At 53.4% G+C, this 25,910-nt stretch overlaps 1 protein-coding gene across 1 annotated transcript in view; it reads left to right on the forward strand.

The window, feature by feature from the left end:
* The first annotated feature begins 3,955 nt into the window (after positions 1-3,955).
* Positions 3,956-25,910, forward strand: part of LOC116788458 (MAM domain-containing glycosylphosphatidylinositol anchor protein 2-like) — a 196,872-nt gene continuing 174,917 nt past the window's right edge. The window contains exon 1 of the mRNA XM_032691301.1: positions 3,956-4,111. Coding sequence (XP_032547192.1) covers positions 4,039-4,111 — 73 coding nt within the window. The 5' untranslated portion in view covers positions 3,956-4,038. The remainder of the gene's footprint in view (positions 4,112-25,910) is intronic.

Consider the following 25,910-nt stretch of genomic DNA (forward strand, 5'->3'; position numbering starts at 1 on the left):
TTAAACATTTAAGAACAAGACACTTTCCAAAAAAGCCCTGTCAGATGATCTGTTCAGTGGGAACCATGTGGGCATTTAATGCACAGAAATTTATGCACCTGCTTCACTTCAGATTGAGAGTTATTTTCACAAATTTCCAGGCTTTTTGGGGAAGGTTAATTTATTTATTTATTAGGTGCCAAAGCCTGAACTTCCATGAAATCCTGTCAATGGTGTGCTAAAAAACATCCTTTCCATGGGTGTTCCACAGGGCAGAGCAGCCAGGGAATGATTCCAACCCTAAGGATCAACCCACGTGTCTGTGCTGGGAGGAGCTTGGATTCTTCCAGCCCATGGAAGGGCTGGAAACAGGGTGAGAAAGACCAAACAATCCTACAAAGGACAAAACAATCCTACAGAGGACAAAAAATCCTACAGAGGTGCATTTCCCTCTTCCTACCACCTCCACTTGAAGTATCTTGGCTTCTCCTCCAAGACCTGCCCAGGATGGAGCTTTACAGGTGAAGAAAACACTCCTTCCAAGGTCAGAAGAGCTTTGGGAGCATGTCCATGTTCATGATGTGGGATTGCTGGACACAGGAGGAAAGGGGACATGATTGTCCCACAGGGCAGAGCAGCCAGGGAATGATTCCAACCCTCAGGATCAACCCACATGTCTGTGCTGGAAGAAGCTTGGATTCTTCCAGCCCATGGAAGGGCTGGAAATAGGGTGAGAAAGGACCAAACCTTTAGGATGTTCAACCTACAAAGCAGATAATAGGGTGCATTTCCCTCTTCCTACCACCTCCACATGAAGTATCTTGGCTTCTCCTCCAAGATCTGCCCAGGATGGAACTTTACAGGTGAAGAAAACACTCCTTTCAAGGTCAGAAGAGCTTTGGGATCATGTCCATGTTCATGGTGGACACAGGAGGGAGAAAGGGGACGTGACTGTCCCACGGGGTAGAGCAGCCAGGGAATGATTCCACATCTTCAGGACACGTCTGTTCTGTGAGGATCTCAGATTTAACCATGGGTGATCACAACCCAGATGTGGCCCAACTGTTGCTTTTTGAGGGTCATTTTGGCAGGATGGAGAGGCTGGAGGCAGAGAAAAACCAAGAGGCAGCTGAAGGTTGAAGGCCACGCTGGGAGCGCAACCCCCGGAGATCTGCTGAGGGAGATGATCCCAAATTCTCCTCGCAGCTGACAGACAGATAAAAAAAGAGCATCAGGTGGAGCCAGGGAGTCCCTTCCTAGGGAGGCCAACCAGGGAAGGTGGAGAGATGCAGCCAGAGGCAGTGGAGTATCTGGAACAGCACAAAACCTCGTGTCCCTCGAGGGGGACGCGGAATTTTGAGCACAACAATTTTTGGTTGGGAAGAGGGAATTTTCCCCCTTGCATCCACCAGTGTGTTTCCAAGGGATGGATTGGATGCTCTGAGCCCCTTGAGGCCTGTCTCCAGAGGCCAGGAGAGCACTGGAAGCATCCAAGCCTTGTTAACAGTGTCTTGCCTCGTGCCAGCAGGGTCAGAAGAAACCCTGACAGTGCAATTGTTCCTTCCAGAGCCCGTCACTTTTCCCTGGCCTGGAGCACTAATCCTTCAGTGCTGCAGGCAGAGGAGGGAGCTGAATGTCACTGTGGCTGAGGTGTCCATGGATTAGGGGCAGTCCTTGCAGAAAACAAGGAAAAAGGGGAGAGGATGGGGGCAGTCACTTCCCAAAAAAATCCTTGGTTTGTTTAGGGAAATTGGAAGTGAGAGACCTTCAGCAGCACAAATCCCATGGATCCCAAAATGTAGGGAGGGCCTCAGGCAGCTTGGGAAGGTGCTGGGGGCCAGTGAGGGGTCTCAGATACTTGATGGAGTCCAAACACCACGAAAGGGGTGAAAAACCAGGTAAACCCAGTGGTTGAGGTGGCTCAGCTGCAGGGAACACACAGAGGAGGGAGCTGAATGTCACTGTGGCCAAAGTGTCCATGGATTAGGGACAATCCCTGCAGAAAACATGGAAAAAAGGGGAGAGGATGGGGGCAGTCACTTCCCAAAAAATCTTTGGTTTGCTCTGGGAAATTAGAGGCAACAGACCTTCACCAGCACAAATCCCATGGATCCCAAAATGTAGGGAGGGCCTCAGGCAGCTTGGGAAGGTGCTGGGGGCCAGTGAGGGGTCTCAGATACTTGATGGAGGCCAAACATCGCTGAGGGGGTCTCAGATACTTGATGGGGGGCAAACATCACCAAAGGGAAGGAATGAGCAGTTGAAAACCCGATGTTTGAGGTGCCTCAGCTGCCTGGGACACACAGAGTAGCCCTTTGTGCCCCTCCCTGTGCCACCCCTGGCACTGTGGGGTGTGGGAGCCCCCAGGCTGTGACTGTCCTTATCCCAGCGCCCCGGGACGCTCAGCTTTGAGCCAGTTTTTGGGCAGTGGAGGCCGGGACAGCGGCGCTGCTGCCCCCGGGGCACCCACGGGGGGTGTGACAACTGAGGGGAGGTCTGAGCCGGGGGGTGCCCCCAGAGCCGGGCAGGGAGGGAGTGGGGTGGGATGGTGGGCACCCGGGGGGGGCAGCAGGGTCACGGTTAAGAAACTGGTATCAGCAATCCCAGCGCGGGAGCGCAGCCCGGGATGTGCGGGAGCTGGGCGGGCCAGACCCCCCTCCCCGGCAGCGGGGAGCGGAGCGCGGAGCCAGCGCGCCCCTCACTGTCCGTCCCGCACCGCCCCGCGCATCCCGCGGCACAGCGGGACCCCCCCGCGCACCCCGGGGCTGAGCGGGACCCCCCCCACACCCACCGCCGGGCAGCGCGGGTCGCACCGCTCCGCGCATCCCGGCTCCGTGCGGGACACGGCGCTCCGCGCATCCCGGGACAGAGCGGGAAGCGGGGGCCGCACCGTGCCGGGTATCGCAGGGTAGCGCGGGTCACATCGCCCCGCACATCCCGGGGTAGAACGGGTCACACCGGGGTAGAACGGGTCACACCGCTCCGCGCATCCCGGGGCTGGGAGGGTCACATCCCTCCGCGCATCCTGGGGCTGGGAGGGTTGCACCGCTCCGCGCATCCCGGGGAAGAACGGATCACACCGCTCCGCGCATCCCGGGGCGGGGAGGGTCACATCTCTCCGCGCATCCCGGGGTAGAACGGATCACACCGCTCCGCGCATCCCGGGGCTGGGAGGGTCGCACCGCTCCGCGCATCCCGGAGCGGAGCGGGACACCCCGCGCACATCCCCGCACATCCCTGCGCGCCCGCTGGCGCTGTTGGAGCCGCGGGGGCCCGGAGGGGGCGGCGGCGGCGGCGGCGGCGGTGGAGGAGGAGGAGGAGGCGGACGAAGGCGCGCAGCAGCGACAGCCACGCAGCTTTGACGTCGGCGGGCTGCGGCTGCCGGCCCCGCACGTATCAGCACAACGTGACGGCCCCGCCGCGCTCTCCGCTCGCAGCGCCCGCAACCCTGCGCGCCCAGCCCGCGGGGGAGCCCCGCGCAGCCCCCGCGCAGCCCCCGCCATGGGCGCGGCGCCGCAGCCGCGCTGAGAGCGAGCCGAGCGAGCGAGAGAGAAGGGGCCGCCCCCGCCGCGCCGCAGCCCCGCCGACCCTCCCCGCGCAGCCCCCGGCGGCCCCGAGCCCCGCGCACCATGCGGGGGCCGCGGCGCTGCGGGGGCCTCTGATGGCCGCGGGGCTCCGGCGGCTGCTGCGGCGGCCCCGCGCGGCGCTCGGCGGGCCCGGGAGGCGGCGGCGGCGGCGGCCGCAGCCCTGAGGGTGCGGGGGCTGCCGCGGGCGCGGGCCGGTGCTGCCCCGAGCGGGGCTCGCTCTGCGCTGCGGGAGGAGGAGGAGGAGGAAGAGGAGGAGGAGGAGGAGGAGGCGGAGGCGGAGGAGGAAGGCGGAGGAGGAGGAGGAGGAGGAGGAGGAGGAGGAGGAGGACCGGCGCGGTGCCCGCCGCCTGCCCCCGCCGCCCTGCCTGCGCGGGCGTGCGCGGCTCGGCCGCAGCGGAGCGCGGGGCTCCGGCGGGCGCTGCGCGGCCCCCCCCCGCCCCGCCGGGCTGGATATGTGGATGCTCACGTGAAGATGGATGTGGCCATCGGGCTGCTGGGGCTGCTGACGGTTCTGCTGGAGGGCAGCTCCGGCCAAGGGGTGTACGGTGAGTGCGGGGCGCCGCGTGACCTTGTCGCGACTGTCGCCGGGGCGGAAGGGCGGGAGGAGGCGGGGGGGGGGGGACGGGGCACGACAGCGCTGAGCTCCGCGGGAGCCGGCGGAGGCAGCGCGGGGGCAGCGGCGTTGCCATGAGACGCTGACATTTTTCACGGCGAAAACCGGGGAGGTGGGGGGGGGGGATGTTCGGGGGGCTGCAGCCGGTCCTGCCGCTGCCCCCGCCGCGGGGATGCTCCGCGCCAGCGGAGCTCCCGGGACTGCCGCGCTTGTCACCGGCGGCGCTGCCGCCCGCGGCCGCGGAGGAGCCACGGGCGGGGGAGAAGCCGCCGCAAACTTCCCGGGGCTCCGCCGGGGGCGCGCCGGCCCCGCGGGCGGCTCGGCGCCTCCATCCTCGCTCTCCCCATCCCCGCTCTCCCCATCCCCGCTCTCCCCATCCCCGCTCCCCCCGCCCGTGACTTGCATATCACCGGCGGCATCGCCTGCCCCGCTCGTGTCACACGGTCCTGGGCGGCCGAGCGGGGTCCGCGGGTCTTGTTGCTTCTCCCCCTCCCTCCCTCCCTCCCTTGCTCGCCCCGGAGTTGGCCCCGCTTGGCGACGCCCGGACCGAGGATGCTGCTCGGTGCGCCGGTCCCGGCGCTGCCCCGGCTGGTCCTGGCTGTGCCTCGGCCGCTGTGATGCCTCGGTGCCGCTGGTGCCCCTGCTCTGGTGATGCCCAGGTTCTGTGGATGCCCCGGCCGTGGTGATGCTTCGGTCCCGATCACGGCGTTGCCCCGGTTCTAACGATGCCCCGGTTGTGGCGATGCCCCCCCGCGGTGACGCCCCGGCCCCAGTGATGCCCCGGTCCCAGTGGCGTCCCGACCCCACTGACGCCCCGGTTCTGGTGATGCCCCGGTTCTAATGATGCCCCGGTTGTGGCGATGCCCCCCTCGCGGTGATACCCTGGCCCCAGTGATGCCCCGGTTGTGTCGATGCCCCGGCCCCAGCGATGCCCTGGTTCTGGTGATACTCTGGCCCCAGTGATGCCCTGGTTGTGACGATGCCCCGGCCCCGGTGATGCCTCGGTTCTGGTGATACTCTGGCCCCAGTGATGCCCCGGTTGTGTCGATGCCCCGGCCCCAGCGATGCCCTGGTTCTGGTGATACTCTGGCCCCAGTGATGCCCCGGCCCTGGTGATGCCTCGGTTCTGGTGATGCCCCGGCCCCGGTGATGCCGCGGCTGTGCCAATGCCCCGTCCCCGGCGGTACCCCGGCCGGAGCGGGGGGTTTATGTAAGCGGGGCTGGGGCCGGTGCGGTGCTGCCGGGAGCTCTGACACTCGGGGCCGAGGAGACTTCATGAATTCGCCAGCAAACGCTCGGTGTGGCACCCTCTCCCCCGAGCCCCTGCTCTCCGCCGCTCCGAGATTCGCTTCCCACCCGCTTTTAGAGACGAGCCCCCCCACTTCTTTTCCCTTAATTTTGCGAAATTTCGACGCGATCGAAGATGTCTGAGGGGCTCTGCTCGCTGGTGAATGACTGTCGCGCGGGTATCGGCGCTGGCAGTGCCGGGGCTCGCTGCCTTCCCAACACACAGGCACATATTGTTGGATGCTCTGGAATAGCATCGCTGTGGTGAATAGGAGAGGGCTTGTTCGGGAAGAGGAAAAGGGAGCTCTGGCCGCGGCCCGAGCTCGGGATCGATGTCACACACGGGATTTGTAGTAAGACTTTGGTTCGGCGACGCTGCCTTCGCATCCTGGGCGATGTGACGCCTTATTTAGGTTAAGGACGAGGAGGGAAGGGCTGGTGAGAGCCGGAGGGGGAAGGGGGGGAGGGGGAGTGTTGTGAAGTCAGTCATGTGTGGCTGCTCCGTGGCGGAAAGCGCTTCCACGGGAATTCGTCGTGTCTTCATTGACTCCCGAAGGTCGGCTGGAGAATGTCTGGGCAGCGCTCTGCCAAAAAAACCGCCGAGCCCGGCGGGCCCCCTGAAGCCCCCGAGGAGCCCGATCAGAGCACCAGGGCCATTTTGGGAAGGCAGGGTTTGAAGGTGGCCCCCTGGACCCCGGGGGGGGGCTCGGTCCTTGTCGCTTTGGGCAAACAGGTTTGTGGGATTTGAGGGAGTTTTTTTGTCCTTTTCTTTTTTGAAGATTCCGAGCTCCTCACAGCTCTGCTTCTGCCGTGGTGCAGTCAGGGAGGTTTTTGCCGGGTTAACCCATTTCTTGCCTGGTTTTGTGTCCCTTCTGCGAGTGGACCCTCTGAAAGGAAGGGGTTTCTCCAACTGGCACATTCCCATGTCCATCCATCCATCCTTCCCGTGCCCTGCCCCTCTTCCCAGCCCTGCCCGGAGAACTTGGTGCTCTGCAGGTCCCTCAGACCCATCCTTCGGGTTCTGCTGCTCCAAGTTCTCTCCAGTTCCTCCCCTGGAGGTCGTGTCTCATCCCACGGGAGGACCTGAGCCCTGGCACGGATCTCCCTGGCGATGGGCACTGCCCAGGCTGCCGTGGATTCTCCGGGGAGGTGCCAGTGCTGGAGGTGTAGGGAAGGGCCACTGTGCTGGCACAGCGCCTGGCACGGCAGCACAGCTGCACTTGGGAGCTGCTCTGCTGCCTGGAAATGCAAAACGAGCCACGTTTGCTTCTTCTGAGGCCACAGAAAAAATCCAAATTAACGTGCCATGATGTCTGGCTGCACGTCCCATCCTTCACCTCCCTGTGAACAGGAAAGCTGGGATGAAAAAAGCCGCTCACAGAGCTGATCCTGAGGGGGAAATGAGGCAAAACACCAGGAACCTGGGAATTCTGAGGCCGAGGGGCACGTCAGGGATGGAGCCAGGGCAGGGCCCACCATCCCCCTCTCTGTGCTTCCCCGTGGGATGGGGGGAGAGCAGAGCTGCTCAGATCCCTGGGAAGACACACAGTCCTTCAGCTCTGCCTTGCCCAGCTTGTTTTCTTGGCCAAACAACCCAGAAGAACTCCAGTGCTGCGGGGCTGCACTTCCCCCCCCCCTTTCCATTATGCATGACTTGCTCTGTTAATAAAGCAGAAAATGTAGGTATTGAGGACATGACGGTTCTCCTTTCACCCAACCTCGAGCTGCCAGAGCAGAGATGGCTCAAGGAGGAGGCTGAGGGGGCACACAGGGCTTGGTTTCAGCAGCCAAGACACGGCTCAGCAAAACGGGGGAGTTTTGGGGAGAGCGGAGAGAGGATTTCTGTGTCTGGTGACATTTCTGGGTCTGGTGACATTTCTGTGTCTGGTGCTGACCTGCCCCATCCTGGGGGATCACTGGGGACTCGGGGTGCAGGGGGTGTCCCCAGAGGCCAAATCTGTGCCCTGTGGAGCGAGGAGCAGTTAGGGAATGCCTGGATATGAGCCTGAAGAGCCTGAGTGCTTCCAGCTCCGGGGTGGGGGGCTGGAGGGATGGCTGGGAGCAGGGAGACCCTGCCAGCGTTCTGCTGGTGTGGGAATCATGGGGAATGATCGCTCCAGGGGCAGATCCAACACTTTGTGACTCCGGGAAGCTGTTTCCAAGCCACCACAGTGAGCTGTGGTACCCACTGGGTGAGATGTTGCTGCGTGGGGGGGGTGTGTAACCCAGCACCCGGTGACACTGGGGCCACTGGGGCATGTTTTGCTCACTCCTTGCAGAGCTTTTAGTCCTTTTTCCCATTATTTCAGCCGGAATGAAGCAGGGCAGCTACAGAGGAGGAGTTTTGCATGTCTGGGAACAGCAGGTATGTCACAGTGTGTGATGGTTCATCCCTCTGTGCACCCCTGTGCCGTGTTTTAGGCCAGCTCCTGGAGTAAAAAGTGCTGGACATCCCCCCCTTGCAGCTGTGGAGAACCTCGGGATGGGCATAAATACCTCCAGAAATCACCAATGGAATGAGCAGTGACAGTTCTCAGAGGGCTCTGCAGCAAGGCCGGGGGAGTGGGAAGCGCCGGGAGAAGCCTCCAGGGCCACGGGAACAACGAGGATTCTCTCAGAAAAACCTGGAAGTGAAGGATTGAACGTGTTAAACGCCACAGAGATTGTCCTGCTTCCCCGTGCCGAGCTCCCAAACGTTACCTAACAGCCTTAAATATTTGCCGCGGTCGGAGGTTTAATCAGGGAACGGGTTGGAATCGGGAAACCCAAAGCCTGGATCTGCCCCTTCCCGGCTGGATCGGGGGCCGATAAAACCCTTTGTGTCCCTGGGGAGGTGGAGCGGGGTCAGGAGGCGTCGGGAAGGATCTTCCACCGCCTCCGGCTGCCTCTTTGAAAGGCCGGTGATTATTTAGTGGCGCTCAGCTCGTGGGGAGGGGGAGGATTAAGGATCGCTGGCTTTGGAGCTGGGAGCGTCTGCTCTGCCCTGCCCTTCCCCTGGCGCTGCCCCGGGAGAACGAGTGGCTTGGAAGGATGAAAAAAAAAAAAAAGACCTGGAAAAATGAAATCGCTCTTAAGAAGAGCTTTTTTTCACCTTTAGAAAGGTTTTTAGCCCGGCCGGAGAAGCCTCTGGATCCCCAGAAATGGATCACCAGCCCCGCAACGCGCGGGGTTGGGAGGGTGTTTTGGTGGAGAGGAATCATTTCCATGGATGTGATTTCCATGGAGCTCGCTGGGTGTGAATGCAGGCGTTGTGCGGGCCGGTTTAACCCCCACACAATCCCGGACATTGTGCCCAGGGAAGCGCGGCAGCCCTTGGGAACAGGGGAGGAATTATGCGGAGCCGGGAGAGCTCCTCCACCGCCCGCCCCGCTCCACGAGCTCCCGCGGGAGCCAAGGGGTCCTCGGGATTTTTAACTCTTCGCTGAGCCCTGCAGAGGGATCTCCTCCTCCCTCTCCCATCCCGGGGATGTTTACACTGGGATTTCGGAGGAACTTCAGCTGGAGAAGCCAAACCTGGGAGCGTGAGGAGCTGGGAAACGTCCCTTGTGGGTTTTTGTGGATTGGGATGGACTCTGCTCCCGAGGTTCTCGTTGTGCCATAGGTAAGGGGCTGGGATTCCAGAAGAGAGGCTCTGGTAGCTGCTGGTCCGTGTATTTTTAGGGCTGGGTGTGCCCTGAGGTGATGGTTTGGGGTTTAGGGTGCAAATCTCGACTTAAATCCTACCGGTGCTCAGTAAACGTGGAGGAGATGATGGGATTTAACCCGGAGAATTCCATGAGCTTTGGTGCATCCTGGGATGTGCTGGACAGCTCCAGGAATGCTCCTGGCACGCAGGGAGCTGCCTCCCTGCTCTGCTGGAGCAGCACATCTCACCCTGATGCATCTCCTGCTCCAAATGTTGCCTTTGAGTCCATGCAGGGGAGATTTGGAGGGAATCTGGTGGTGAGGAACAAGCCCTTAAACTCCTAAATTAAAAGCTCTGTGGGCCCAGAAGAGCCAAGTGCAGTTTAATTAGAATCAGCCTGATGAACTGCTGGGGAGGAAGGAAAGGGAAATTATTAAAATTCGCTTCTGTTTTCCACATCCCTCAAATATTTCCTGGGATCCCCTTCAGTGAAGGGATGAGTTGATCCCTGCCAGCCTATATATCCATGTATTTGTATGTGTATTCTTGTCAGGAATGAGCTCTTTTGCTTTCTATCCCCTCCCTCCAGTGGAAAAATCCCTTTTGGATGGGGAGACACACCCAGCAGGATGAAGATTCCAGCAGGGAGGATGTTGCTTTCCTCCCCCTGCCAGCACCAGGATCCTGCCACTCTCCCTTGGATGGACTCAGGGACACAAATTGTTCCTTAAATCATGGTTTTTTGTACCTGGAAGGACTTTTTTTTTTGTTAAAAAGGGCATTTTGAGAGCAGCTGTGTGAGGAAAGGCAGCTCTCTTGGTCCCCATGACCCAGTGCTCTCCTCCCCTTGTCAGCACCAGGATCCTGCCACTGTCCCTTGGATGGGCTCAGGACATAATTTATTACTTCAACCATGTTTTTTATACATGGAATTACTTATTTTTGTGGTTAAAAGGGGATTTTGAAAGCAGCTGTGTGAGGGAAGGCAGCTTTCTTGGTCCCCATGACCGAGCCTGACCCAGTGCTCTCCTCCCCTTGTCAGCACCAGGATCCTACCACTGTCTCTTGGATGGACTCAGGGACACAAGTTGTTCCTTAAATCGTGGTTTTTTGTACCTGGAAGGACTTTCTTTTGTGGTTAAAAGGGGATTTTGAGAGCAGCTGTGTGAGGGAAGGCAGCTCTCTTGGTCCCCATGACCTGGGTCTGACCCAGTGCTCTCCTCCCCTCGCCAGCACCAGGATCCTGCCACTCTCCCTTGGATGGACTCAGGGACAAAATTTATTACTTCAACCATGTTTTTTATACATGGAATGACTTTTTTTTGTGGTTAAAAGGGGATTTTGAGAGCAGCTGTGTGAGGGAAGGCAGCTCTCTTGGTCCTCATGGCCGAGTCTCACCCAGTGCTTTCCACCCTCTGCCAGCACCAGGATCCTGCCACTGGGCTCAGGAACATAATTTATTACTTCAACCATGTTTTTTATCCATGGAATGACTTTCTTTTGTGGTTAAAAGGGGATTTTGAGAGCAGCTGTGTGAGGGAAGGCAGCTCTCTTGGTCCCCATGACCCGGGTCTGACCCAGTCCCCACCATCCCATCCCTTCAGGGGTTTTTTTTTTTTTTTCACTTTCTCTTTTTATAGCCCCTCTTTCCAATTTCGAGTTCTGTCTGGATCCAGATGAATTATTTCCTGCCATCTCCATAAATAATGTCCTCACTAAATATAGCTGGGAATGGAGAGCAGGCACTTTGCTGCTTCTCAGACAGGTTTTGAAGCTTTTCTGGAAGGAGAACTTTCTTCCAAGACTATGGGAGCAGCCTGGGAGAAGAGTGGCCAGGAGGTACCTCCTTCCAGGAGGGCTCCTCACTTCCATGGAAGGTTGAAGGACTGAGGAGTTGTCTTGAACTTCCTTACAGGCTCACATCAGGTTGGATCTCAGGGAAAGGGTCTTTTCCAGAGGGTGGTTGGCACTGCCCAGGCTCCCCAGGGCAGTGGGCACGGCCCCAAGGCTGCCAGAGCTCCAGGAGGGTTTGGATGATCCTCTGGGGCACAGGGGGGGACTCTTGGGGATGTTCCTGTGCAGGGCTGAGGGTTGGACTGGATGGTCCTTAGGGGTCCCTTCCAGCTCAGCAGGTTCTGGGATTCTGGGAAGTTGATTCTGGAAGGTGGAACCACCACAGGATTTTATTCCTGACTAATTCTGGCTGGTGGCCCACGGGTCTGGGAGACAGGGATCAAAGAGGCAGGGAGATAAAAGCCTGACTGAGCAGCTGGATGAGCAATCCTGCCATTTTTGCAGGGATGCTTCATTGCAGAGGAGGAGTCTGTGCCTGCTCCATCCGTGTGTGGAGTCCATGGGAGCTGTGCCTGCTCCATCCGTGTGTGTTTGTGTCCCAGCACAGCTTCCCTGCAGGAATCCACAGCCTGGATTAATATCCTGGATTCAATGGAGTAATATCCTGGATTCAATGGAGTTCATGGATTAAACGGAGTTAAACTTGTGGAGTCACTTCTTATTTCATGAATATTTGAATATCCAGGTGGGAAGGGAGCTCAGGGCAGGGCCTGGTGTGAGCTCACACCACCTTGGGCAGGGCTTGGAGACCTCCAGGAAAACTTTTTATTCCTGATGTGTTTTCTCTGACTAATTCTGGCTGGTGGCCCACGGGTCTGGGAGACAGGGATCAAAGAGCCAGGGAGATAAAAGCCTGACTGAGCAGCTGGATGAGCAATCCTGCCATTTTTGCAGGGATGCTTCATTCCAGAGGAGGAGTCTGTGCCTGCTCCATCCCTGTGTGCAATCCGTGTTCACGAGCTACACCTGCTCCAGCAGAGAGTTCAGAGGCAGAAAAAGGGAATTATCCCAATGAGGTTCAGCTGGAGCCCCCCCTCAGCTGCCCTGACCCCCCTCATTAGCTCAGGGCCCAACCAGAGCTGCTCCCACTCCCTTTTCCCGCCCTCCCCACACCTGGAATTCATTCTGACCATCCCTTAAAGCTCAGCCAGACTGAGGGGGGGGTGTGTTTTCCTTCCCCAAGGAGCAGCTTTAGAGGGAGCACTGAAGTTCTGGGGCTCCAGTTGTTCTGCTTTTCCCAAAGTAAGTTTTCTTTCTTTCATTCCAGTGATCCATTTGCCTGAAAAGAAAGGAAAAGGTGTGTTTGGGAGAGCTGTGTTTTGTGGCAGTGATTTAAAATGTGGGCATGGAGGGGGTTTTTTGGTCGTGGAGCTCAGTTCTTTCAGTGGGATCTCCACTCCAGGTCCTGCAGGAGTTTTGTGGTGACTCTGCAGGAATGTTCTGGTCCCATTTGTGCCTCTGGGCTTGCTCTGCTGTTGCTGCTCCAGGTTATCCCAGGGGCTTGCACTGAATTCCAGAAGGGAAAAGAGGCAAAAATGTGCTTTGAGGAGCTTTGAGTGTCTGGGCTGAGCTGCCTGAGGTGGAAACTCCTGGGGTTTGGAGTGAGTTGTGACTTTCCAAGAGCTGCAGGAGCTCTCCCAGGGGATCGGAGCGTTTAGGAAAAGTGGGAATGTGCTGGGGGTTGTCCTGTTTTGGAGGTTATTTGGATTTTTTTTTTAAATCCCCCAGGGATGGGAACTCCAGCTGTGCCAGGGCTGGACAAGTGACCTTCCCTTCCCTTTTTCCCAGTTGGATGTGCAGCTCCAATATTTGGTCCTGGAAATCAGGTGTGTGCTCCCAGTGCTGTGTTTGTGCCTCTGGGCTTGCTCTGCTGCTGCTGCTCCAGGTTATCCCGAGGGTTTGGACTGAATTCCAGAGGGGAAGAGAGACAAATGTGCTTTGAGGAGCTCTGAGTGTCTGGGCTGAGCTGCCTGAGGTGGAACCTCCTGCAGGGGGGACTCAGGAGGGTTTGGAGTGAGTTGTGACTTTCCAAGAGTTGCAGGAGCTCTCCCAGGGGATCAGAGTGTTTGGGAAAAGTGGGAATGTGCTGGGGGTTGTCCTGTTTTGGATGTTATTTGTTTTTTTTTTACCCTTGAGTGCTGTGCTCTAAAGCAGAAGGGAACCTTCCAACAGGCATTTCCAAGTGAGAAACGGAGCTGTTGCTCTTTAAAAAAGTGTCAAAACATTGAAATGCTTTCTAGTTGTTCAGAAAGACTGTGAGGAACTCATGGAATGTGTCAAGCTTTGGAATTTATCCTTTTTCTTGCTGGAATAAAAATTTTGTGGGAGGAGAGGGGAGAAATGTCCCACGTGGAGCAAGAAACCACACCTGGTGTGTTTGGGGTGGATGGGAACGAGCTGCTCTCTCCAATCCTACATGGGATAACCTGTTCTTCCAGGAATTTTGTTCTTGTTCTTCCAGGAATTTTTCCTTGTGTACCATGGCTGTGCCTGTGCCCTGAGCAGGGCTGAGCTGGGGGTGCCCGGGCTGGGAACAGCAGGGGATGTTTGATGTGGTTCTTGCTGTGCCTGGAGATCTTCCCCCTCTGGGCTGTGAGAATTCCTTGGACTCCTGGGCATTATGGGATGGCAACCAGGGCTGAATTCCAGAAGGGAAGAGAGAAAAATGTGCTTTGAGGAGCTCTGAGTGTCTGGGCTGAGCTGCCTGAGGTGGAACCTCCTGCAGGGGTGAATCCGGAGGGGTTTGGAGTGAGTTGTGACTTTCCAAGAGCTGCAGGAGCTCTCCCAGGGGATCAGAGCGTTTGGGAAAAGTGGGAATGTGCTGGGGGTTGTTCTGTTTTGGAGGTTATTTGGATTTATTTTTTTAAATCTCCCCAGGGATGGGAACTCCAGCTGTTCCAGGGCTGGACAAGTGACCTTCCCTTCCCTTTTTTCCCAGTTGGATGTGCAGCTCCAATATTTGGTCCTGGAAATCAGGTGTGTGCTCCCAGTGCTGTGTTTGTGCCTCTGGGCTTGCTCTGCTGCTGCTGCTCCAGGTTATCCCAGGGGCTTGGACTGAATTCCAGAAGGGAAAAGAGGCAAAAATGTGCTTTGAGGAGCTTTGAGTGTCTGGGCTGAGTTGCCTGAGGTGGAACCTCCTGGAAACTCCTGGGGTTTGGAGTGAGTTGTGACTTTCCAAGAGCTGCAGGAGCTCTCCCAGGGGATCAGAGCGTTTGGGGAAAAGTGGGAATGTGCTGGGGGTTGTCCTGTTTTGGAGGTTATTTGTTTTTTTTACCTTTGAGTGCTGTGCTCTAAAGCAGAAGGGAACCTTCCAACAGGCATTTCCAAGTGAGAAACGGAGCTGTTGCTCTTTAAAAAAGTGTCAAAACCTTGAAATGTTTTCTAGTTGTTCTAAAATGCTCTGTCAGGAATTTACCTTTGTGTGCCAGGAAGTGCTGGTACAAGGGGGAGTGGATGGGATATTGGGAAGGAATTCTTGGTGGGGAGGGGTGGGATGGAATTCCCAGAGAAGCTGTGGCTGCCCCTGGATCCCTGGAAGTGTCCAAGGTCAGGTTGGAGCAACCTGGAATAGTGGAAGGTGTCCCTGCCCATGGAACAGGATGGTCTTTTAGGTCCCTTCCGTCCCAAACCTGTTGTAGGATACTTAGGACTTTTCCCATGGGATTTGTGCTGGAAATTTAACTTCTGCAGTGTGTGGGGTTTGCTGCTTGGATGCTGCTCCCAAACCTTTGGATGTCCAGTATTCCCAAAGGATCAAACTTCCTGCATTGCTGGGAGATGCTCTTGACTGTCTGTGGTGTTAGAGAAGTTCCTGATTATAATGAGTTTGGAATCTCTTCCCAGGAAGGCTCTGGTGAGGTGGGATTTGGGATCTCCTCCCAGGGAACGAGGGACAGCTTGAGAGGAAACAGCCCCAAGCTGTGCCAGGGGAAGTTTAGGTTGGATATTGGGAAAATTTCTCCATGGAAAGGGGTTGTCCAGCCCTGGATAGGGTGAAATCTCAATCCCTGGAGGGATTTCCAAACCCTGTGGATGTGGCACTTGGGGACATGGGGTAGTGGTGGCCTTGGCAGTGCTGGGGGATGGTTGGACTCCAGGATCTCAAAGGGCTTTTCCATCCTAAACAATTCCATGATTCTGAGTAAGGACCAAATCCTCGGTGGAATTAAGATCTTCTCAGGGTTGATTTATGTCCAGGAAGATTTCCAGTTTCCAGCTGCCCACTTGGAGCAGGAAATGCCCTTTTCCCACTGCAGGGTTGTGTCATTAATTCCATATTTCACATTCAAAGGGTCCTAAAACTTCCCCAAAACACAGGGATGGTTGAATCAAAACTCTGACAAACCTGGGGGATACCATGGATCAGCTGGAATAAACTTATTTTGGCCTTGTATGGACCTGGATTGTCTTGGGGATACTTCAGAGGTGCCTGGTCTTGGATATCCCAAGGGAAAAGGGAAACACAGAAGTTCCTGGATTATTAAAGCTCTCAAGGTTCTTGGATTATTAAAACTCTCAAAATCTGGGAAAAGGGTGTTTTCCCAATTTAAAAAACCTTTTGGAGGGTGTGATGGAGGCCAGTGAGGGAATATTTAGGGTGGAGAGTCCTAAGGAAAAAAAAAAAAGAGCTTCAGCAAGGAGCTAAAAACTGGAATTTTTCCTTATTTTTTTATGAGACAGATTTTTCCTTGGCCTGCAGAGCCTTTAGGGTGGGTTTGTGCATCACCTGTCCCAGTGGGATCCCAGCTCCTGGCAGAGCTTCCAAGGATTTATTGAGATGTAAATGACAATAATTAGCAGGTCCTTAGGAAGCTGTCACGGTGGTGTTTCATTTAAGGGGGAGGAAAAAAAAATAGCCCAACAAAAGGAGGAGGATTATTAAATACTCTAAGAAGCATTAAAGGATCGTTTTGGCTCTCACAAAGGCGTGGAAAATGCGGGAGATTCGATGTCTTTTAGTGAGAATTCCATCGGCTTTTCCCTTCTGGAGCTGCAGGGATATGGAGCACGGGGAGCTCTGAGCTGCTGCCTGACTGCAGGGGGAAGTTTCTAGAAGGTCCAGTGGAACATTTCCCACTTTTTTACTTTCTCTGCCTTTTTTAAAAAAAAAATAAATTAGGAATTCAAAGGAATATCCAGCAGCTCTGCAGGGCTTGGCAGCTCGGTGCCTTTGTAGAGGAGGAAGGTGAAAATGAGGTTTTTTAGGAGGAAAGAAGGGGGAATCAAAGGCTGGGGTTGGCTGGCTGAATTTTCTTGGAATATCTTCAGTGCATCAAAGAAATAAGGCAAAAAAACCCCAACAAACTCCTTCCAGACTTGAGCAGAGGGAGAAATGAGGGAGCATCGCATTTGGGTTTCAATTATCTCAGTGAAAAACTCTTAAATCCTCAACTCTTAAACCCCTCAAACTGGTTGGGGTTGGAAGGGACCTTAAATATCAACTTATTCCACCCCCAGGTTGCTCCTGGTCTTGAACACTCCCAACACTTTGACTTTTAGGGAAAAACCTGCTGTTGGAATTCCACAGAATCCATTCTCCTTTGCTTTGGGGGGTGGGGGGGGAAAAAAAAACCCTCTTTGAACTTTGCATCATCTGAGCAACCTCTGCCATGGTCTGGGTGTGACTGGAACAGTCTGGAGCCTCAGGGATGGAAAAATATCCTAAATTGGTGCAGCCCAGTGATAGAAAAATATCCTAAATTGGTGCAACCTGTTCAGGGCATGGTGTAGGAATAAGGGAAAACAGCCCAGGAACAGCAATGCTTAATCCTGGAAGGGTTTGAGGGATTGTGAAATGCTGAAACCCAGCCCAGCTGAGGAATAAAAGTGTTTTATTGTGTACTCTGAGGTCCTGTGGACTGTGGTTTTTTTGGGATAAGGACACTACATCTCTTTCCTGATCCTAAAATAAGTCTAGGAATGCGTTCAGGGAATAATTGTCTTTAGGGTTTGTTGGTGTGCTTTGGTGTTAAGGTGAATGTTGAAGTTCATCTCCTTTTCCTCAGGCTCTGAGGGGGGTTTTGGGGACTCTGAGCTGCCTTGAAGGGTTTCAGGGGAGTTTATGGGTTCCTTTTTCTCCTCAACCTGGCACACAATGAAGTTGTGTCCCAAACCATCCCTGCAGGGACCAGCTCTGCCTCAGCACAAGCAGTGGCACGGGGTAGGAAAACAACTCCTGGAAGTCTTATAAGGTTGGGATGATGGTTATTGGGATGGATTTTTGGAGGGAATGACAGGGATGGGGAACTGAGGAGGGAATTTAGGAAGGCAGAGTAGCTGAATTGGGCAAAATTAGGCAGAAATGGGCAGAGCAGCTCAGTTTGAGGGTGTCTCAGGCACAACAGGGAGCTTTTGCACCAGAACCTCTGGAAATAAAGGGATTTAACATGTTCTCTCCTCCAAGGTATCTCTTATTTTCGCACATGGGCAGTGAGTAAATCACAGTCTGAGCCGGTTTTATTTTCAACCTCTGGCAGTGGGAAGCCATTCCCTGTGTCCTGTCCCTCCATCCCTTGTCCCCAGTCCCTCTCCAGCTCTCCTGGAGCCCCTTTAGGCCCTGCAAGGGGCTCTCAGCTCTCCCTGGAACCTTCTCTTCTCCAGGGGAACCCTCCCCAGCTCTCCCAGCCCTGGGAGCAGTGCCTGTGTTCGGATTTCAGCAGCCTGTGGCCGAGTGATTTATTGCTGTGCTCTTGTAGGAAAATGAGGATTACTCATCCATGCCATCCCTGGGTCTGTTCCTCACTGCTGGCTCATGGAGCTGGAGAGTTCCTGCTCACCTGAGTGTGTCTTCCAGGAGCAGGGAAGCTGAGCTGCTCCGTGTCTCCCACCCTGTGCACGTGGCTGGCTCAGTTCCTGGCTTTTGAAAAGCAAATCCCAAACAATCTATCTGTCACTGTGCTGAGAAATGGATTCCTGGGAGCTCTGGGAGAAGGCACTGGATGCTTTGCTGTTACAGGAGTTCCAGTTATACCTGAGTTCACTAAAAACTGCATTTATGGAGTCCCAGAATAGGTTGGGTTGGAAGGACCTTAAAACCCATCCAGTGCCACCCCTATCATGGGCAGGGACACCTTCTACTAGCCCAGGTTGCTCCAACACCGTGTGTTTTTTAAACTTGTCTGATGTTTTGTGATAGAACCAAACCCCCAAAATTTCAAACTGACCCCAAGGGACCCCGTGGGATGTGCAGAGCAGAGCCTGTGCTGTGCCAGGGAGTTGGGAATGTGGCACCTGGAGGGAACTGGGAAATCCTAATGAAAACATGGAATGTGCTGGATGAGTTGTCCCTGCCTGTCTGAGCTGGGATCCAAGGCTTGGCTCCTCTGGCTCTCCATCTGCTGATCTGAGGGATCCGGGATGAGTTTGGGAAGATGAGGGATGTGCTCTGGGTCCTGCAGGTGTTTTGGGGTAGAACCAAACCCCAAACACTTCAGAGTGACCCCAAGGGGCCCCGTGGGGTGTGCAGAGCAGAGTCTGGGCTGTGCCAGGGAGTTGGGAATGTGGCATCTGGAGGGAGCTGGGAAATCCTAATGAAAACGTGGAATCTGCTGGCCAAGGTGCTGGATGAGTTGTCTCTCCCTGTCTGAGCTGGGATCCAAGGCTTGGCTCCTCTGGCTCTCCATCTGCTCCTCTGAGGCAGCTGGAATGATTTTGGGAAATAAGGGATGTGCTCTGGGTCCTGCAGCTGTTTTGGGGTAGAACCAAAACCCCAAAGATTTCAAACCGATCCTAAGTCCCAAGTGGGGTGTGCAGAGCAGGGCCTGTGCTGTGCCAGGGAGTTGGGAATGTGGCATCTGGAGGGAGCTGGGAAATCCTAATAAAAACATGGAAGGTGCTGTGTGAGTTGTCTCTCCCTGTCTGAGCTGGGATCCAAGGCTTGGCTCCTCTGTCTTTCCATCTGCTCCTCTGAGGCAGCTGGAATGATTTTGGGAAGATGAAGGGCAGGCTCAGGATCCTGCAGCTGTGGCCCTTCATTTCCATGCTCCAGGGAATTCCTGCTCCTATTTATCACTCAGAGGGTTATTTTTTTTTTGGCCAGTAGGTACCAGAGTGTTGTAAATATCTCGTGGGTGAGATATTGTGGCTCTTTTTCCCGGTGTATCCTTGAAGATCCAGGAGCAGGGAGAGCTCCACCACAGCGCTGCCACTTTTGTATGTAGATCCTCTTCTTTGCTAATGGGATTTAGGCTCAGCCTAATGAACCTGAACACTCTGCCCAGGGGTAAACCAGCCTTTTATTCCTTGGAAAAGCTGCACATCAAAGGAAGTCTGGAGCAGGTGGAGGCTTTTCCATCCCCCTGTCAATGCAGAACGCTGCAGGAATCACATGTAGCCCTGAGGTGGGACCAGCTCCTTGAAAGGCTTCACTAAATCACTGGAAAAGCCCTGGAAAAGGTGTGATGTGATTTTGTCCAAGCAAGACACGGAGTGTGGGATGATGGGGAGCTCTGTCTCCAGCACAGGAAGGACATGGAGCTGCTGGAGAGAGTCCAGGGAGGCTCCAGGATGATCAGAGGATGGAGCAGCTCTGCTGGGAGGAAAGGCTGGGAGAGCTGGGATTGTCCAGCTTGGAGAGGAGAAGCTTTGGGGTGACCTGATTGTGGCCTTGCAGGACCTGAAGGATCTCCAGGAAAGATGGAGAGAGACTGTGGACAAGGGATGGAGGGACAGGACACAGGGAATGGCTTCCCACTGCCAGAGGGCAGGGAGAGATGGGATAGGAGGGATGTTGGATATTAAATCCTTTCCAAAAATCATAGAATCATGGAACAGTTTGGGTTGAAAGGGACCTTAAATCCCACCTCATTCCAGCCCATGCCATGGGCAGAAACACCTCCCACTGAAGTGGTGGAAGGAGGAAGAAGGGCTGGAAAAGGCTGGAAACCCATCAAAAATTTAGGAAGGACCCAGTGTTATAAATCTTTGATGTTTCTCACCCAATTTTTTTAGGATCTGGGGCATCACAGGAGCTTTGGAGCTCTGTGTTTTTAACATATCAAGTGAATATCATGAGGGAGAATCTCATTAGGGGGTGTCATTAATTGACACAGGGGTTGAACTATGTGAATATTTTCTTTTTCTGCTGCATTCCTGTGTGCCACCATCCTTCATTCCAGGGAAACAGCTCTCATTTAACGGGAATTGTATCCAGAAGGGAGCAGTGACATCACTCTGCTCAAGCAAATCCCAACAGCCAAAGTTACTCCAGTGGTTTCTTTTTATATCCCCTGGATGGAATCTCTCCCTGGAACAACTGGGAGAGTTTTGTTATTTTTTTAACCAACCATATTTCAGGTAAATCAGTGCTGAAGAATCCTTTTTTTTTTTTTAATTTTTTTTTTCCCAAGTCTCTGGGGAAAGAAAAGGAGGCAAAATTGGAGATTATTTTCGGGCCCATTGTTTGGTGCCGTGCAGGAGCTCTGGAGCTCGTGAGGCTGAACATTCCAATCCCCAGTACATGTTACATAAGTGCTAAATAAAGGGATATCAGCAAGATTTTGCAGGAAAACCTTCAGGCAGAGGGCAAATTCCTTGGAATTTCAAAAGGCACTTGGCTGTCTGAGCACAGCAGGCTGCTCTCCTCTGGATATGTGTCCCTGGGATCCTTGCAGGAAAACTTCTTCCTCCTCTTCCCAGGTTCCTCCAGGAGCTCTTCCAGCTCTTTCCAGTCAATCCCCTTGGATTTGGAGCAGTTCTGGGCTGATTGGGAAGGAAGCAGAAGTTGACTTCTCCAGGGATGTTTTAATTCCCTTTGTTCTGCTTGAATTGGTGGGGTGGGTTTTTTTTTGGCCATGGGGGATATAAATCCATGGAAAGAATTCCCTGGGTTATGGTTGTATTGGTGTTTCTTTGGCCATGGGGGATATAAATCCATGGAAAGTCAAGCTATAATTCCCTTATGCTGGTAAAGTGTTTCTTTGTCCATGGGGGTTATGAATCCATGGAAAGTCAAGCTTGAATTCCCTTGGTTATGGTTGTATTGATAAAGTGTTTCTTTGGTTGTGGGGGATTATAAATCCATGGAAAAGAGTTCCCTGGGTTATGATTGTATTGGTGGGGTGTGTCCTGAACCATGGGGGATATAAATTCATGGAAAGTCAAGCTTGAATTCCCTTGTGCTGGTAAAGTGTTGTTTCTTTGGCTGTGGGAGATATGAATCCATGGAAAGTCAAACTTTAATTCCTTGGTTATGGTTGTATTGGTGGGGTGTTACTTTGACCATGGGAGATATGAATCCATGGAAAGTGAAGCTTGAATTCCCTTGTACTGGCAAAGTGTTTCTTTGATTATGGGAAGATATGAATCCATGGAAAGTGAAGCTTGAATTCCCTTGGTTGTGGTTGTATTGGTGATTCTTTGGCCATGGGGAATATAAATCCATGGAAAATCGAGCTTGAATTCCCTTGGTTATGCTTAAATGGATTTGGTGAGAATGTAAAGGAAAGAGCTGGAAATAAAAATGTCTGGAGGAGAAAAGAGGAATCCCTGGAGGGATTTAAAAGCTGGGTGGATGTGGCACTTGAGGACATGGGGCAGTGGTGGCCTTGGCAGTGCTGGGGGATGGTTGGACTCGACCTCAGGAGGCTTTTCCAACCTTAATGATTCTGTGATTCCATAATTACCCCAGCTCAGGTGTTCTGATCCTTCCTGAGAGCATCCAGATCCCATAAAATCCAGTTGGGCTACTCAACTTCCAGCCTAAGCTCCAGCTGAGCTTGGTGTGCCCAGGAAATCCCTTCCTTAATCCCACAAAAAACCTCTCCTCATCCCCAAAAGAGGAGTGGGCACGTGTGGAATTGGCTTTTGGGGGGGGTTGGAACACTTCGGGTGGCTGGAGAGCACTTCCCAACCCCTGTGGATGGCTCAGATGGTCTGTCCATGGAGGTGACATCCCAGGGACATCTGCTGAGCTCCCTGGAATTCAGGACATCCGTGGGATCTCCGGAGTTGTGCCAAAATCCGACCCAGGTCCTCAAATCCCACCGTGGTTGGGCTCTGCAGCCTCAAGGAGGTCTCCAACCTGCAGAGCAGGTTCCTCACTTGAAGTACTGAGCAGGAGGATTCAGCTGGAGGGTATTCCATGCTTTTTCTCCCTCATTTTTTGCCATGGAAATCACAGAGCTTCGCGTGGTTCCTCCCCCTCGAGCGCTGACGAGCAATTAATCAACGTGAAAAGTAATTATGACATTAAAGGCCCCGGTGACAGAGCTTCTGTTTTCCCACCCACGAGCTTCCTTGGATCTCCAGACCTGCTCTTCTCCCAAATATCACAGCTCAGTGGGAGCTCAGCATCCCAAAAGCCACTTTTTAACTTGTTTTCATAACTCTTTGAGTGGGGCAGTTCCTTCTCTCCCAACATATGGAGGAACTGGAGACATTTTGCTAATCAGGAGGGGATTATTTTCTTGGAATAGAAGTGTTGGCATCTGCCTGGGAAAGCAACAAATGTTCCACCAAATCAAGGCATTAAATACCCCTTGAGTGCTGTGGCAGGACTAAAATTGCACATCTTGCCTGACATCCTGAGCTGGCACGTGAGGATCACTGATGATTCCATGGATTCCTCTCTCAGATGAGTGTCAAAAGAATGAATATTTATCAGGATATATCTGATACAATGTCCCAGTGGTGGTTTTTGAGGGGTTTGATCACAATCTTTCCCTGCTGGTGTCTGGAACAAGTAGATTTTGGGAGATGCTGGTGATTCCTCCAGTGGTCACAGGGTGATGACCATCCTTGATGGTGCCAGTTGAGTTTGGGCTCCAGCAGGTTAAAAACTACCTAGAAATACTTATCTGCTTTATATAAACCTTAAAAAATATATATTTCTTGGGATTTACGTCCTACAAACACATAGTTGATGAATCTAAAGGCAGGATTAAAATTGCCCATCTTTCCTGACATCCTGAGCTTGCACGTGAGGATCACTGATGATTCCATGGATTCCTCTCTCAGATGAGTGTCAGGAGAATGAATATTTATCAGGATATATCTGAGATAATCTCCCAATGGTGGTTTCTGAGGATTTGATCACAATCTTTCCCTGCTGGTGTTTGGAACAAGCAGATTTTTGGAGATGTTGGTGATTCCTCCAGTGGTCACATCTTGATGGTGCCAGTTGAGTTTGGGGCTCCAACAGATTAAAAACTACCTAGAAATCCTTATCTGATATATATATATAAACCTTAAAAAAAATACATATTTCATGGGATTTATGTCCTACAAATACATAGTTGATGGATCTAAAGGCAGACCTATAATTGCACATCTTTCCTGACATCCTGAGCTGGCACGTGAGGATCACTGATGATTGCATGGATTCCTCTCTCAGATGAGTGTCAGGAGAATGAATATTTATCAGGATATATCTGATACAACGTCCCAGTGGTGGTTTCTGAGGGGTTTGATCACAATCTTTCCCTGCTGGTGTTTGGAACAAGTAGATTTTGGGAAGTGCTGGTGATTTCTCCAGTGGTCACAGGGTGATGACCATCCTTGATGGTGCCAGTTGAGTTTGGGGCTCCAGGAGTTTAAGACCTACCTAAAACTCCTTATTTATTTTATATAAACTTGAAAAAATATGTATTTCCTGGGGTTTATGTCCTCCAAATAGTTGATGGATCAAAAGGCATTAATTAAAAATAGACAGGACAAGGTTCATCAAGCTTTGCTTCCCTCCTTTGGATTTGACCATCAGGGCCCAGTTGAGCTCTTGCTTTATTTAATTTTTATTTTCCATGGCTAATTTATCATGTGGAAATAGCAGCATCTGAGAAATGGGGGGGAAAAAGACTTGGAGAGAACTGCAGGAGAGTTCCCTTCCCTTGGAATCTCGTTAAACTGTCGTTGTCGTGCCTCCAATATTTTGATTGGGGGTTTTGCATATTTAATGAAGAGATTAAGCACAACAAGATAAATATTTTGAGTCTGGAGTCGAAGCAGCCAAAATGGTGATATTTGAACAAAATCAGGAACCCAGTGGTAACAACAAATCTCCATTTCACTGAAGCTTGGCCTAAAGCAGGTTTGTTTTTTTTTCCCCCAAGTTTGGCAAGTGAACAATAACATAACCAAAAAAAATATAAATCAATATTTGCCCAGCTCTAGAACTGGGTCAAAAAGAGATTAAATGATTTCTGGGACATACAATCAGTGGCAGCACCAGGAGCTGAGAACATCCAGCTCCTGGATAACTAAAGGCTGGTTGATGTTTTTAGAGGTCTCTGGAATTGAGGGAAAGGGGAGATTTGGAGGTGTTTTGTTTTTTTTTTCCTTTACAGAGGAATTTCTGCCTGGAAAGGGTGGTGAGGCCTTGGCAGGGGCTGCCCAGGGAGGTTTGGAGTGCCCAGCCCTGGAGGTGTCCCAGGAAGGCCTGGCCGTGGCACTCAGTGCTCTGGGCTGGGGGACAAGGTGGGCATCGGGCACAGGGGGGATCCATGGGCTGGGAGGGCTTTTCCAGACTCTGGGATTCTGGGATTGCAAGTTGAGGATGGATGTGGGGTATGGCAGAAGCAGCAGTCTGAGATGTTGGAAGTCAGCACCTCCAACTGGAGTCACCTGGTGGTGCCTCCTCCCAGCTGATGTCCGTAATGTCATTTCATAAAGTCATGGAATGGTTCGGGTTGAAAAAGACCTTTAAATCCCATCCAGTGCCACGCCCTGCCATGGGCAGGGACACCTTCCACTAGCCCAGGTTGCTCCAACCTGGCCTTGGACACTTCCAGGGATCCAGGGGCAGCCACAGCTTCTCTGGGAATTCCATTCCAGCCCCTCCCCACCCTCCCAGCCAGGAATTCCTTCCCAATATCCCACTTAAATCCACACTTTTCCAGCCCAAAGCCATTCCCTGTGTCCTGTCCCTCCATGCCTTGTCCCCAGTCCCTCTCCAGCTCTCCTGGAGCCCCTTCAGGCCCTGCAAGGGGCTCTCAGCTCTCCCTGGAGCCTTCTCTTCTCCAGGTGAACATTCCCAGCTCTCCCAGCCTGGCTCCAGCCCTTGGAGCAGCTCTGTGGCCTCCCCTGAACTTGCTCCAACAAATCTTGTGTCAGGGGACCCCAGAGCTGGATCCAGAACTCCAGATGAGGACTCAGGAGGGCAGAGGAGAAGCAGAATCACCTCCCTTGATGTCCTGGTCAGGTCTCTTGCTGCAGCCCAGGGTGTTGTTGGTCTCTGGGTGCCAACACCACCCAAAATCCTTCCCTCAACACCCCCAAATCCTCCTCTTTAGGCTTTTCTCCATCCATTCCCCACCCAGCCCCTGTTTGTGCCTGGCATTGCAATGGGCACAAAACCCTGATTGCCCCAAGCCCCTCCAGCCCCTCAAAAGTGGGAGATCCAGACCCTGAGGGCTTTTCTTTTTCCGCTTCACTCGTGTTGCTGACAGGAAAAAAAAAAATGGGAATCCTTAAGGTGCTGATCTTGGAGGAAGCCAGAAGTTTTTCTTCCCCCTGCTCAGCACTTTGTGTGCTCAGTTCAGCCCCTCTGGCTTTGCTGACACAACCAGGTTCTCCCTGTGGCTTTGTGACAGCTCTGTCTCTGTTTGGGAAGCTCTCTTGGAGCTTTTTGGGGTGGAAGGCTCAGCTGGAGGGGTTGGAGAAAGGAGAAAATACATTTTTGGGTAAATTCAGAGTGTGTTTATTACAAATATGAAGGTTCTCTGTGCAGCAAAATTCGATTGATGTTCATCCAGAGCTGAATCATGGAATGGTTTGGGTTGGAAGGGACCTTAAAAATCATCTTGTTCCACCCCCTGCCATGGGCAGGGATAAGTTCCATTATCCCAGGCTGCTCCAAACCTGTCCTAAATCCTGGAGTGCTGGATGAATCCTCCCTGATTTCAGTTTGGTGGAGTATTGGAGCTTTATTTTTCCCACCCAGCTTGAGTTGTCTCCATCTTCTTCTCTCATAACCAGCTGTGAGAAAATGAGGTTGAATCCCAAGTGCCCAACCAACCTCTTCCCCTCCAGT

This window comes from Chiroxiphia lanceolata, chromosome 6 (assembly GCF_009829145.1).
Source record: "Chiroxiphia lanceolata isolate bChiLan1 chromosome 6, bChiLan1.pri, whole genome shotgun sequence".
Taxonomy (NCBI): domain Eukaryota; kingdom Metazoa; phylum Chordata; class Aves; order Passeriformes; family Pipridae; genus Chiroxiphia; species Chiroxiphia lanceolata.